This window comes from Penaeus chinensis, chromosome 31 (assembly GCF_019202785.1).
Source record: "Penaeus chinensis breed Huanghai No. 1 chromosome 31, ASM1920278v2, whole genome shotgun sequence".
Classification (NCBI taxonomy): Eukaryota; Metazoa; Arthropoda; class Malacostraca; order Decapoda; family Penaeidae; genus Penaeus; species Penaeus chinensis.
This window is the reverse complement of record NC_061849.1, coordinates 2,561,804-2,575,124: the sequence shown is the minus strand read 5'-3', so window position 1 is coordinate 2,575,124 and position 13,321 is coordinate 2,561,804. Positions and strand designations below refer to the sequence as shown.

Here is a 13,321-nt window from a genome sequence, read left to right as displayed (position 1 = left end):
GCGCATATGTCACACAAGACTCCCTCTTAAACCCGCGATTGCCGCATCTCCCGTCAAAATTACGTAGCGTTGTGATGGAACATATTAATCATCGCGTCGTTAACTGAACATGTTGAATAGTATTGTTCAGATTGGCCACGCCCAAATGCAGTCGATTTAAGAACTACTGCGTGTCATTACCCATACGATCAGTACTGTAAAGTACACGTGCACTAGCCATGACATTAATGCAACACCTGTTAATGACCCAAAAATGACCACATAAAACCACACGAATATTCTACTACAAAAATAAATAGCCCATGAATGAATGATCATCAAAACAGATTGTATAAACATGTAGATTTAAAGCATAAATATGATCGGAAAAACATGATTAAAAACGAAACTCGACGCGTAGAGATGCCACAGCGAGAGGTAATGAGGGAACAGCGAGAAAGAAAAAATGACTGACTGACACTCACCCAGACAGACAGACATTCATACTGAGGGAGTCAACACTGACAGCCTAACAACCATGAACACAAACGCAGTAACCTGTACACAAATATGAAAAGGAAAACATACATACGAACAGACATTCACAATGATACTGGGGCATTCGCACTCAAAGGCATTTACACTGATAAACTGGCATTCACGCTTCCTGACAGACTGACATTCATAATGATGGACAATCTGAGATTCTGACACACATGTAAACATTCATATCAACTGACTGACAAGCATTCATATTAACAGAGACAAACTTTCGTATTAACACACAGACAAATATTCACATTAACAGACAGACAAGCATTCATATTAACTGAAATAGAAACATTCACATTAACAGACAGACAAACATTCACATTAACAGACAGACAAACATTCACATTAACAGACAAACATTCACATTAACAGACAGACAAGCATTCATATTAACTGAAATAGAAACATTAACATTAACAGACAGATAAACATTCACATTAATAGACAGACAAACATTCACATTAACAGACAAACATTCACATTAACAGACAGACAAACATTCACATTAACAGACAGACAAGCATTCATATTAACTGAAATAGAAACATTCACATTAACAGACAGACAAACATTCACATTAACAGACAGACAAACATTCACATTAACACAGACAAACATTCACATTAACAGACAGACAAACATTCACATTAACAGACAGACAAACATTCACATTAGCAGACAGACAAGCATTCATATTAACTGAAATAGAAACATTCACATTAACAGACAGACAAACATTCACATTAACAGACAGACAAACATTCACATTAACAGACAGACAAACATTCACATTAACAGACAGACAAGCATTCATATTAACTGAAATAGAAACATTCACATTAACAGACACACAAGCATTCACATTAACAGACAGACAAACATTCACATTAACAGACAGACAAACATTCACATTAACAGACAGACAAACATTCACATTAACAGACAGACAAACATTCACATTAACAGACAGACAATCATTCACATTAACAGACAGACAAACATTCACATTAACAGACAGACAAGCATTCATATTAACTAAAATAGAAACATTCACATTAACAGACAGACAAACATTCACATTAACAGACAGACAAACATTCACATTAACACAGACAAACATTCACATTAACAGACAAACATTCACATTAACAGACAGACAAACATTCACATTAGCAGACAGACAAGCATTCATATTAACTGAAATAGAAACATTCACATTAACAGACAGACAAACATTCACATTAACAGACAGACAAACATTCACATTAACAGACAGACAAGCATTCATATTAACTGAAATAGAAACATTCACATTAACAGACACACAAGCATTCACATTAACAGACAGACAAACATTCACATTAACAGACAGACAAACATTCACATTAACAGACAGACAAACATTCACATTAACAGACAGACAAACATTCATATTAACTGAAATAGAAACATTCACATTAACAGACAGACAAACATTCACATTAACAGACAGACAAACATTCACATTAACACAGACAAACATTCACATTAACAGACAGACAAACATTCACATTAACAGACAGACAAACATTCACATTAACAGACAGACAAGCATTCATATTAACTGAAATAGAAACATTCACATTAACAGACAGACAAACATTCACATTAACAGACAGACAAACATTCATATGAATAGAGAGACAAACATTCATATCAACATATTGAATGACATCCCTAGACAAAGTCACCAACCCTTTATCGAGACGTGTGCGTGTGCGAGTGCGTGTGCGTGTGCGTGTGCGAGTGCGTGTGCGTGTGCGAGTGCGTGTGCGTGTGCGTGTGCGAGTGCGTGTGCGTGTGCGTGTGCGAGTGCGTGTGCGTGTGCGAGTGCGTGTGCGTGTGCGAGTGCGTGTGCGTGTGCGTGTGCGTGTGCGTGTGCGTGTGCGAGTGCGTGTGCGTGTGCGTGTGCGAGTGCGTGTGCGTGTGCGAGTGCGTGTGCGTGTGCGTGTGCGTGTGCGTGTGCGTGTGCGTGTGCGTGTGCGTGTGCGAGTGCGTGTGCGTGTGCGTGTGCGTGTGCGTGTGCGTGTGCGAGTGCGTGTGCGTGTGCGAGTGCGTGTGCGTGTGCGTGTGCGTGTGCGTGTGCGAGTGCGTGTGCGTGTGCGAGTGCGTGTGCGTGTGCGTGTGCGTGTGCGAGTGCGTGTGCGTGTGCGTGTGCGTGTGCGAGTGCGTGTGCGTGTGCGTGTGCGTGTGCGAGTGCGTGTGCGTGTGCGAGTGCGTGTGCGTGTGCGTGTGCGAGTGCGTGTGCGTGTGCGAGTGCGTGTGCGTGTGCGTGTGCGTGTGCGAGTGCGTGTGCGTGTGCGTGTGCGAGTGCGTGTGCGTGTGCGTGTGCGAGTGCGTGTGCGTGTGCGAGTGCGTGTGCGTGTGCGAGTGCGTGTGCGTGTGCGAGTGCGTGTGCGTGTGCGTGTGCGTGTGCGTGTGCGAGTGCGTGTGCGTGTGCGAGTGCGTGTGCGTGTGCGTGTGCGAGTGCGTGTGCGTGTGCGTGTGCGTGTGCGTGTGCGTGTGCGTGTGCGTGTGCGTGTGCGTGTGCGTGTGCGTGTGCGTGTGCGTGTGCGTGTGCGTGTGCGTGTGCGTGTGCGTGTGCGTGTGCGTGTGCGTGTGCGTGTGCGTGTGCGTGTGCGTGTGCGTGTGCGTGTGCGTGTGCGTGTGCGAGTGCGTGTGCGTGTGCGAGTGCGTGTGCGTGTGCGAGTGCGTGTGCGTGTGCGTGTGCGTGTGCGTGTGCGTGTGCGTGTGCGTGTGCGTGTGCGTGTGCGTGTGCGTGTGCGTGTGCGTGTGCGTGTGCGAGTGCGTGTGCGTGTGCGTGTGCGTGTGCGTGTGCGTGTGCGTGTGCGAGTGCGTGTGCGTGTGCGAGTGCGTGTGCGTGTGCGAGTGCGTGTGCGTGTGCGAGTGCGTGTGCGTGTGCGAGTGCGTGTGCGTGTGCGAGTGCGTGTGCGTGTGCGAGTGCGTGTGCGTGTGCGTGTGCGAGTGCGTGTGCGTGTGCGAGTGCGTGTGCGTGTGCGAGTGCGTGTGCGTGTGCGTGTGCGAGTGCGTGTGCGTGTGCGAGTGCGTGTGCGTGTGCGAGTGCGTGTGCGTGTGCGAGTGCGTGTGCGTGTGCGAGTGCGTGTGCGTGTGCGAGTGCGTGTGCGTGTGCGTGTGCGAGTGCGTGTGCGTGTGCGAGTGCGTGTGCGTGTGCGAGTGCGTGTGCGTGTGCGAGTGCGTGTGCGTGTGCGAGTGCGTGTGCGTGTGCGAGTGCGTGTGCGTGTGCGAGTGCGTGTGCGTGTGCGAGTGCGTGTGCGTGTGCGAGTGCGTGTGCGTGTGCGTGTGCGTGTGCGAGTGCGTGTGCGTGTGCGTGTGCGTGTGCGTGTGCGTGTGCGTGTGCGTGTGCGTGTGCGAGTGCGTGTGCGTGTGCGTGTGCGTGTGCGTGTGCGAGTGCGTGTGCGTGTGCGAGTGCGTGTGCGTGTGCGTGTGCGAGTGCGTGTGCGTGTGCGAGTGCGTGTGCGTGTGCGAGTGCGTGTGCGTGTGCGTGTGCGAGTGCGTGTGCGTGTGCGTGTGCGTGTGCGAGTGCGTGTGCGTGTGCGTGTGCGTGTGCGAGTGCGTGTGCGTGTGCGAGTGCGTGTGCGTGTGCGAGTGCGTGTGCGTGTGCGAGTGCGTGTGAGTGTGCGTGTGCGTGTGCGTGTGCGAGTGCGTGTGCATGTGCGTGTGCGTGTGCGTGTCATGTCGTGCGTGTGCGTGTGCGTGTACATGTGCGTGTGCGTGTGCGTGTGCGTGTGCGTGTGCGTGTGCTTTTCCAAGAGCACCTTCGCCATCAGTATCACCGCAGTGACTTCTATCGGGATGCTATGCCAATAAGAACGACAAAGGTGATGGCGAATGGCCTTCCATCATTACTTTGGTTGCCAGTGCTGCTCCTAATGATAATCTTGCAAATGCTGCTGCTCCTTTGCCTGCGACTCATGCTGCTACTGAAAATGCCATTCGAGGACAGACGAAGATGGAAACGAAGGTGAAGATGATGATGAAGATGACGATGAAAATGAAGATGAAGATGAAGATGATCGTGAAAATGACGATGATGATGATGATGACGAAGACAGTACATATACACAAACACAGACAAGGATATGAAGATAAAGATAAAAGATAAAAGATAAAGATGAAGATAAAGATGAAGATGAAAACGAACACGAGGATGAAGACCAGGATGGCCCACGACCGCAATTCACAAACGCCGCCGGTAACAAGACCTCGCTAACGACGCCCTCTGCGGGTCAGCCATTGACAGTTCCAGCAAGCACAGTCGCAAGCACTCACACACGCACGCACGCACGAACAAACGAATCCACGCGAGGACGAACTCATCCATCCAGCCATGCACACACGCACGCACGCACGCACGCACGCACGCACACGGGGCAGAACTTCCTCCATTGGAATCTTTAAGCGGACACTCCGGCTATTCAAAAGAACAGGGAGAGTTTGCTGTTCCTCCTCCTCCTCCTTTATCCTTCTTTTTTCTTCTTTTTCTTCTTTTTTTCTTTATCTTCTTTTCTTTTCTTGTCTTTTCTTTTCTTTTCTTTTTCTTCTTCTTCCTTTTCTTCTTCTTCCTTTTCTTTTCTTTTTTTCTTTTTCTTCTTCTTCTCCTTTCTGCTTTCCTTTCTTATTCTCTTCTCTTTTTCAATTTTGTTTCTTGTTTATGGTTCGTTCGGAGGTAACAACTGTTTGTTTGACGTTTTATCTCGTTCTTACAGTTGTTGTTGTTACTGTTACTTTTATTACCATCGTTTTCACTGCTGCTTGTTGCTGTTACTGTTACTTTTGTTGTTGTTGTTGTTATTGGTATTATTGTTGCTGTTGTTACATTTATTCTTGATGTAGATGTTGTTGTTGCTGCTGCCGTTGTTGTTGTTGTTGTTTTTGTTGTTGTTGTTTTTGTTGTTGCTGTTGCTGCTGCTACTGTTGTTGTTGTTACTGTTGTTGTTTGTTGTTGTTTTTGTTGTTGTTGTTTTTGTTGTTGTTACTGTTGTTGTTGTACGGTTCCAGAAACACAATGAGATTACAGCCATGGTCGCTTTGTCATCCTTATTAGTGTTGTTGGGGCATCAGCCTTAGTCCTGTCCTGCTTCCCATGCTTCGTCATTGGTCTATTTTATGTTTCGTTTTTTTTTTCTTTCTTTCTTTCTTTCTTTTATTCCTTCTCATTACTCCCAAAAGATTTTTTTTTTTTAAATGTCGGTCAAACTCAGTCATGCATTTTATTTATTATTTTTTAGTTTGTTTTCCTTCTCTCTCTCTCTCTCTCTCTCTCTCTCTCTCTCTCTCTCTCTCTCTCTCTCTCTCTCTCTCTCTCTCTCTCTCTCTCTCTCTCTTCTCCCTTTCTTCTTCTTTTCGTTTTCTTCCTCCCCTTCGCCTTCTCCCTCTACTATGATTTGGAAGAAATTATCTGTTGTATTTTTGGGTTATGATTTGTTGTTATTTTTGTTGTTATTTTAGTTATTGTTGTTATTTGTGTTGCTTCTGTTGTCACTGATGTTGCAGTTATTGTTATTTTATTTCTACACGCAATATTATCGACACTCGTAAAAAAAAAAATAACTAGAAAAAAATAAGATTCGGGGATTAACAAAAAAAAAAAAAAGTTAAAAACTCGTATCTGCAGAGACTCTACTTTTGCCAGGTGCCGTTAGATGTCACAGCGCCGAAGTTGGGGACGATAATAATTCCCCTCAACCCCCCCACCCCCTTCCCTTCCTTCCCTCACCTTTCCCGTAAGGATAACCCAATCCCCTTCCTCCCTCCTCAGCCTCTTACCCTCCCTCCCTCACTTCTCTTCCTTTCCTTCCTGCCCTCCCTCCCTCTTCATTCTCTTACCACCCTCCCTCCATCCTCATCCTCCTACCCTCCCTCCCTCCCTCCCTGGAGCTGCTGCTCCTCTTTTCACTCGTGCATGCACCGCTCTCACCAACCCTCCTTCTCCCTCCCTCCCTCCCTCCCTCCCTCCCTCCCTCCCTCCCTCCCTCCCTCCCTCCCTCCCTCCCTCCCTCCCTCCCTCCCTCCCTCCTCCCTCCCTCCCTCCTTCCTTTCCTTCCCTCCCTCCTCATCCTCCTACCCACCCACCCTCCCTCCCTCCCTCCCTCCCTCCCTCCCTCCCTCCCTCCCTCCCTCCCTCCCTCCCCTCCCTCCCTCCCTCCCTCCCTCCTCCTCATCCTCCTCATATTTTTTTCCGCCTTCCCCCATTTTCCCTCTTCTCTCCCCCTCCCCTTTACGATTTATTCATCATCCCCTTTACATCGTTTCGTTATCCCCCTTACCCATTATTCCCTCATTCCCCCTCTTCCCATTTACCCCCCTAACACTCCCCCCCCCCACCAAAATCCAGATCTTCTTCCCCACACGTACCATCACGTTTCCCGCCCTCTAAGCATGGCGCGTGATGGGTGACGCGGCGTTTTACTATACGTTCTGCTTTTGTCTGCTGCTCTCTGCGAAACAGCCGCTCGCGATCACTTGCTTTTGTTGAAGTTTGGTGCTGTTGCTCCTTTCTTCACTCGTGCATGTACCGGTCTCACCAACCCTCCCTCTCACTCCCTCTCTCACATCCATTTACATTTACTCTTCTTCTTACTCTCCCTCTCCCTCATCCTCATCCTCATCCTCATCCTCATCCTCATCATCATCCTTCTTCTCCTTCTCCTTCTCCTTCTCCTTCTCCTTCTCCTTCTCCTTCTCCTTCTCCTTCTCCTTCTTCTTCTTCTTCTTGCTCTTCTCCTTCTCCTTCTCCTTCTCCTTCTCCTTCTCCTTCTCCTTCTCCTTCTCCTTCTCCTTCTCCTTCTCCTTCTTCTTCTTCTTCTTCTTCTTCTTCTCCTTCTCCTTCTCCTTCTCCTTCTCCTTCTCCTTCTTCTTCTTCTTCTTCTTCTTCTTCTTCTCCTTCTCCTTCTCCTTCTCCTTCTCCTTCTCCTTCTCCTTCTCCTTCTCCTTCTCCTTCTCCTTCTCCTTCTCCTTCTCCTTCTCTCCTTCTTCTCCTTCTCTCCTTCTCCTTCTCCTTCTCTTCTCCTTCTCCTTCTTCTACTTCTCTTCTTTCCCTTTCTCCCTATCCCTTTCCTACTCCTCCTTCTCCCACTTTTGTCCCTCCGATCTCTCTCTTCTCCTTCTCTTCTCCTTCTCTTCTCCCTCTCTTCTCCCTTCCTTTCTCTCTCCCCTTCTTCTCTTCTCCCTCCTTTCCTCCCTCCCTTTCTCTCTCTCCTTCTCACTCTCTTCTATTCTCCCCCCTATTTACCTTCCTCTTATCCCTTTCTCTCTCCCTTTTCCCCCTCCATTTCTTCCTCTTTCCTCCTCCTATTTCCCTCCCCTTCTCCCTATCTTCGCCCTCACTTTTCTTTTTCCTTCTCCCTCTCCATTTCCTTTCACTTCTCCCTCTCCCTCTCTTCTCCCTCCCCTTTCTCTTTCCCCTTTCCCTTCTCTCTCCATTCATTTTTCAATATTCTCTCCTCTTCTCCCATTCCCCCCTTCTCACTCCCCTTCTCTTCTTCTTTCCCTTCTACTTCTCCTTCTGACTCTTCTTCTCCCTCCCATTCTCTCTCTTCTTTCTCCCCTTCTCCCTCTCCATCACCCTTTTTCTCTAACCTTCTCCCTCTCTTCTTCCTCTCCTTCTACTTCCCCTTCCAATTCTCATTTCTCTCTTTCATTCTCTCTTTCCTCCTCCCACCCTTGCTACCTCTCTTCTCCCTCACCATCACCTTCCCTTTCTCTTTTTCTTTTCCCTCCCCATCACACTTTTCCCTCCCCTCCTCCCTCTCTTCTACTTCCCCTTCTCCCACCCTTTCTCTCTCTCTTTTCCCTCCCCATCACCTTTTTCCCTCCCATTCTCTCTCTCACTCTCCCACCCTTTCTCCCTCCCTTTCTCCATATCTTCTCCCTCCTCTCCCTCTTCCCCATCACCCTTCTCACTTCCCTTTTTCCTTCTCTCCTCCCTGCCCCGTCTTGTCCCTGTCCCTTCCTAATCCTCTCAGTCAAATCTTAATGCTCCCAGCCTCAATATCTGTTGTCTCACTCCCATTACTCCCGTCCCTCGTCGGTGCGACTCAGGAGCCTGGCATTTAATGCTACGCATCCTTCCTCTTCATCACTTATCACTCTGCTGATAAGGTGATTACACACTGATCACTAGAACAATGGCATTATATCTCATCCAATCATATGCCTTACCCCGTGACATTTGGGAACTAAATACCAAATGAAGGATCAAAAACAGACTAAGGAATAAAAGAGGATAATTCATTTAACACATCATTCATACATCATAACCATGTTTTATGCATAATTCCACACTTGTTTATTCTGAAGACAATGGACACTTATACACTTTAATGTTATCTTGTTGGCAGGCACTGATCTGCTATCATTGCTCTCTGAACATGTTAGACCAGCCTATGTAATTCAATTGATATATTCTATAATGCAGTATAGATTTAAATAAAAACTGGAAGCCAAACACCCGACAAAGAGTGCAACTCCAAGATCTGTGCAAATGAAACCATGAGGACAAAACTTTTATGTTTGAGAAGTGGAAAAATTATAACAAAAGCACTATGTAATCAGCCATACTGTTTTACAACCCAGAATGCTTTCTATGTCTAACCTCCTCCTTGTGATTATAAACAAATCCCTTGTTTTTTCTTATCTACAATGCAACTGACTACTCAATGATAACAATAATGACAACAGTTGCATTATATGTTCAAACAATGACACTACAGTATCCCTCTTTAGCTCTGTTCACCTACTGCTTTCATGTTCATGTTACTTTCACCCATCTTTTTCATAAATATAAATCTGAGAATACTACTTAGCTCAAACAACCTTTAGAAACTCCCAACAATTCCTCAACACTAAATAATATGCCGTAGCTCCTTATATATATATATATCCCATATGGAGAATGTCTATGACCTCACTTTATCACTTAAAGGAAGCTTACCCCTTCCCATTTTTCCAAACCTCCAGGAAATCTGAGACTAATGCTGCAATACTTCAACTATAGTGTTCTGTTCCATCACCTCTTTGAGATCTTTTTCCAGGTTTTCTTTTTTTTTTTTCATACTGAATCATGTCTCAGATATTGTAGTTGACCATTTGAACAGAATTGGCATCTGGTTTGCTTGCCTAATACATTACAGATATGACTGCCAAGACATCTAGCTAAAAAGAAAAAGCAAAAAACAAAAACAAATATGCTGCACCTCTACCACTGTTATCCTTTTCATCACATCACTTCCATAAACCAAACCCATACTGCTATCGAAAAAATACAACAGCAAAATTCTCATTTAAATCAAGTATCTATCGCTCTGAAAGCACTTCCACTGTATCGAGAATGTCTCATCCAATCTTAGAAATAAAACCCTAATTGCTTATAAAGATACGTTCAAAGTATCTTCTAACACATACCCTATAACAATCCTTATTTGCAGTCAAGAAAATAAGCCTGTGCATGATAAATTTACTTGATGTTACAGCAAAGTCTAAATTTCATTTCAAACACAAACAGCCTGTATTTGGTAAAGCTATCTAGGGCTTTGACATTAAGGTAACCTTCATTCTAAAAATAAGTAACATAAAGAAAATGTTTGATATTATGTTTTTTTAAGTAAAATGTACAACTGAACAGAATAAAATGCCGAAGATAAAAAGAAGAGATTTCTTTCTCCTGGCTTATAAGAGCAACAAGCGGTTTACCCAAGCTCAAAACTTCCTGAAAAGTGATTAGCATAATCAATGGAATATAGTGCAAACTTTCCCTCCAATAACTCTTATAAAAGGAAAAAAAATGATACTGGAAAAATGTATCTAAAATCTGGAATTAAAAAAAAAAAAAAAAAAAATATCATAATAATAATAAATAAATAAATAAATATATCTTAAAGCATACACACCCAAGTGCTAAAAAGAAAAAGGAAAAAAAAGCATTAATGATGCAACACCTGCAAATGAAGGCCACTCAGCACACACCACTTTAGCAGCTAAATTACATGTAATTTCATGTCACCATGCATAGAGCAAGTGGCTGTCAAAAAACTGAACAAATATATGGAGAAAAAAATATATATTGTGTAGATAGAATTTTAACAAACCATTCACATATTTTTGTTCCTTCTTAATTTTTTTTTTTTTCATTTCTTTTTCAAAAATAGACAAATTAGTGAAAAGGATAAAAAATATCCTGACAAGCCACTAGGAAAAGTGGCTTGGATGCAAGAAACTTTGCAATAAAATTAAATAAATTATGGAAACCAGACCACAGTTGGTTTGCAGTAAAGTAGCAGATGCAGGAAGCTAGACCCAGTATTAAAAAAAAAAAAATACACCTAAATATATATGGCAGATAACCTTCTAAAGCCCTTACCCAAAGGGGGAAAAAAAGTGGGTTTAAACTTGCATGGTAACAAATAAGCCAATGATATGAATCAGTGAAGACCAAAGTCAAAATTAAAATCTTTTCCCATACAATAAACATTTTAAACATTACTTCAAATTAAATTGTTTGCTTCATCTACATAATCATAGTTAATTGCTACAGTCCAATATATCATTAAAGTCCCCACTCAAATGTGTATTCCTATTAAAAAAATTCGAATTTGTATGCTATTTGTATGCTATCTTGAATCCTAATACATGCAACACAGAAACAAAGATCCTACTGGCACACAAAAAAACAATTTCTTAATTTCAGGATCATATAGGACATGTAACACTGACTTTAAATATGTTCTTCAAAGTTAGCAAACAAGATATACCACAGAGAAAAATTTAACAACAAAAGTTAATGAATAATGAACAACCACAACAACAACAACAACAACAACAACAACACATAAATAAGAATGAACAGCTTCACACTCCACGCTCATCTGCTGCATTTCAATCAAATATTCACCAGAAATACATATCATATAACTTCGGATAAAGATTTAACTGAAATGCACCCAATACATCTCTTGCACAGTGAAAACAGTCCTTCTTATTCATACTTATGTGCACATTATGAAATGTTGCATGAGGCCAGTTCCTCAACATTCCCTTGTAATGAAGAGTTCTCTCACACACACACACACACACACACACACACACACACACACACACACACACACACACACACACACACACACACACACACACACACACACACACACACACATGCAAGAGATCACGCAGTAAAAGTTTCGCTGAAGGCTATTCAAAATGCCAGCTGTGGTTAGAGCCCCTAAATTAAGCCTTATTAACAATCTAGCAAAAGAGATCCAAGCTTAGTCTGAGGTGTAGACTTCCCATATGCTTCAGTGTGTGAACTAAGGATCTTAAGAACCCATAGCAATACAAGACAATATTACACTTCTTCCTACAATACAGTAGGAAATAAGCCTAGACATGATGCAGCACATTACATCATACAACAGATGACAGCACATCCCAATGCAATACAACAGAGTGGGGGGAAATCCAGTCCTATGCAGTACATGGATATCTAATACAACAGTGTAAACAATACAGCCCACAAAATAAAATAGACAGTACAGTCCACCACAAGACAAAATATAACCATGTAGACAACTCACCATAATACAATTAACTACAAAATACAACAAATCCTAACAGCAACCTATAGCATACTACAACAAGGCAGACGTCATCCCTCAAAATAATACATCGCATACAACATACAACTCGAGCATCACGTGTGTATGATCTGGCTGGATTGTCACAAGATCATCATTGCCAATGCCTTTCTTCCCCAATCTAGTACTTCTGATTATCAATTCCCTCGCGATGTCTTCTTTAATTATTCTATTCTCTTTTAGTATGTTCTCGTGGTTCCTAGATGTCTTCCAGATGATGGGTACGAGTCAGGAATTGGTTTTAGTTTGGGTCGAAATATTAAAATTGATTTAGGAAAGAAATGATGTATCAATCCGTTTGGCGTTGGTGGCACTGCAGGATGTAAACAAAGCTGCCTCGTATCAGTTTCATTTCTCTTTCTTTTTTTAATTTCCTATTGCGTATTTCGTGATCTGTGCCATAATGTCCGCGTATTTCCCGCAAGTGTTTGGATTTACGCGAATTTCCTTACAGAAAGTGTTGAAGATAGTTAAAGACAGTGCTCTTTCCCCCTCCTCCCTTCTGCAATGGATCTGCTATTTGTAATTTCTTGGGTGGTGGGTGGTTGTCCATAGCCATCGAATAAGAAAAAAACCCGAGTGAATTCTATCCCTGACGGCCAAGAATAAAACCAAAATTCGAGGAAATAAAGATTAGATACACAATGCAAGTTCACTACAACGGGGTCGAACCCTACTCACCACCCCATATGCTGATCCTGAGCTTCGATGGGTCTAAATTCTCGATATAGGTTCCTAAAAACCTATTCAGTATCTCGGACACTAATCGTTCGGTCATCGTGGCACTGTGCTAAGTAGGAAATAGACTGTCATTGTTTTTTTTCTTGTCGAAAACACGAGACAAGACAGCGCGACACCTTTGCTCTCTGACGTCTGAGGGGCAACTGATCCTCTGTCGTCTGCCGTGCAATGTTGCCACAAGTCCCTGGGATAAAATACATTGAGATCGAGTCGATACATTAATCTCATGATCCGAAAATATTTATCATTTGTATATGTTTGTTAAGGAGATCCTCTTGTCATGCGGAGATCATGGTACAATGCTTGATTTACTTTGCGACACGAGATCCGCAAGGTGTGTCTCTCGTTCTGGTAACATTGAG

At 43.7% G+C, this 13,321-nt stretch overlaps 1 protein-coding gene across 1 annotated transcript in view; it reads right to left on the bottom strand.

Moving 5' to 3' along the window:
* LOC125041939 (vacuolar protein sorting-associated protein 13-like) overlaps positions 1-13,091 on the bottom strand; it is a 76,506-nt gene extending 63,415 nt beyond the window's left edge. Inside the window, 1 exon segment of the mRNA XM_047637358.1 lies at positions 12,900-13,091. Within this exon segment, the coding sequence (XP_047493314.1) occupies positions 12,900-12,996 (97 nt within the window). The 5' untranslated portion in view covers positions 12,997-13,091.
* Between the last annotated feature and the right edge of the window lie 230 nt (positions 13,092-13,321).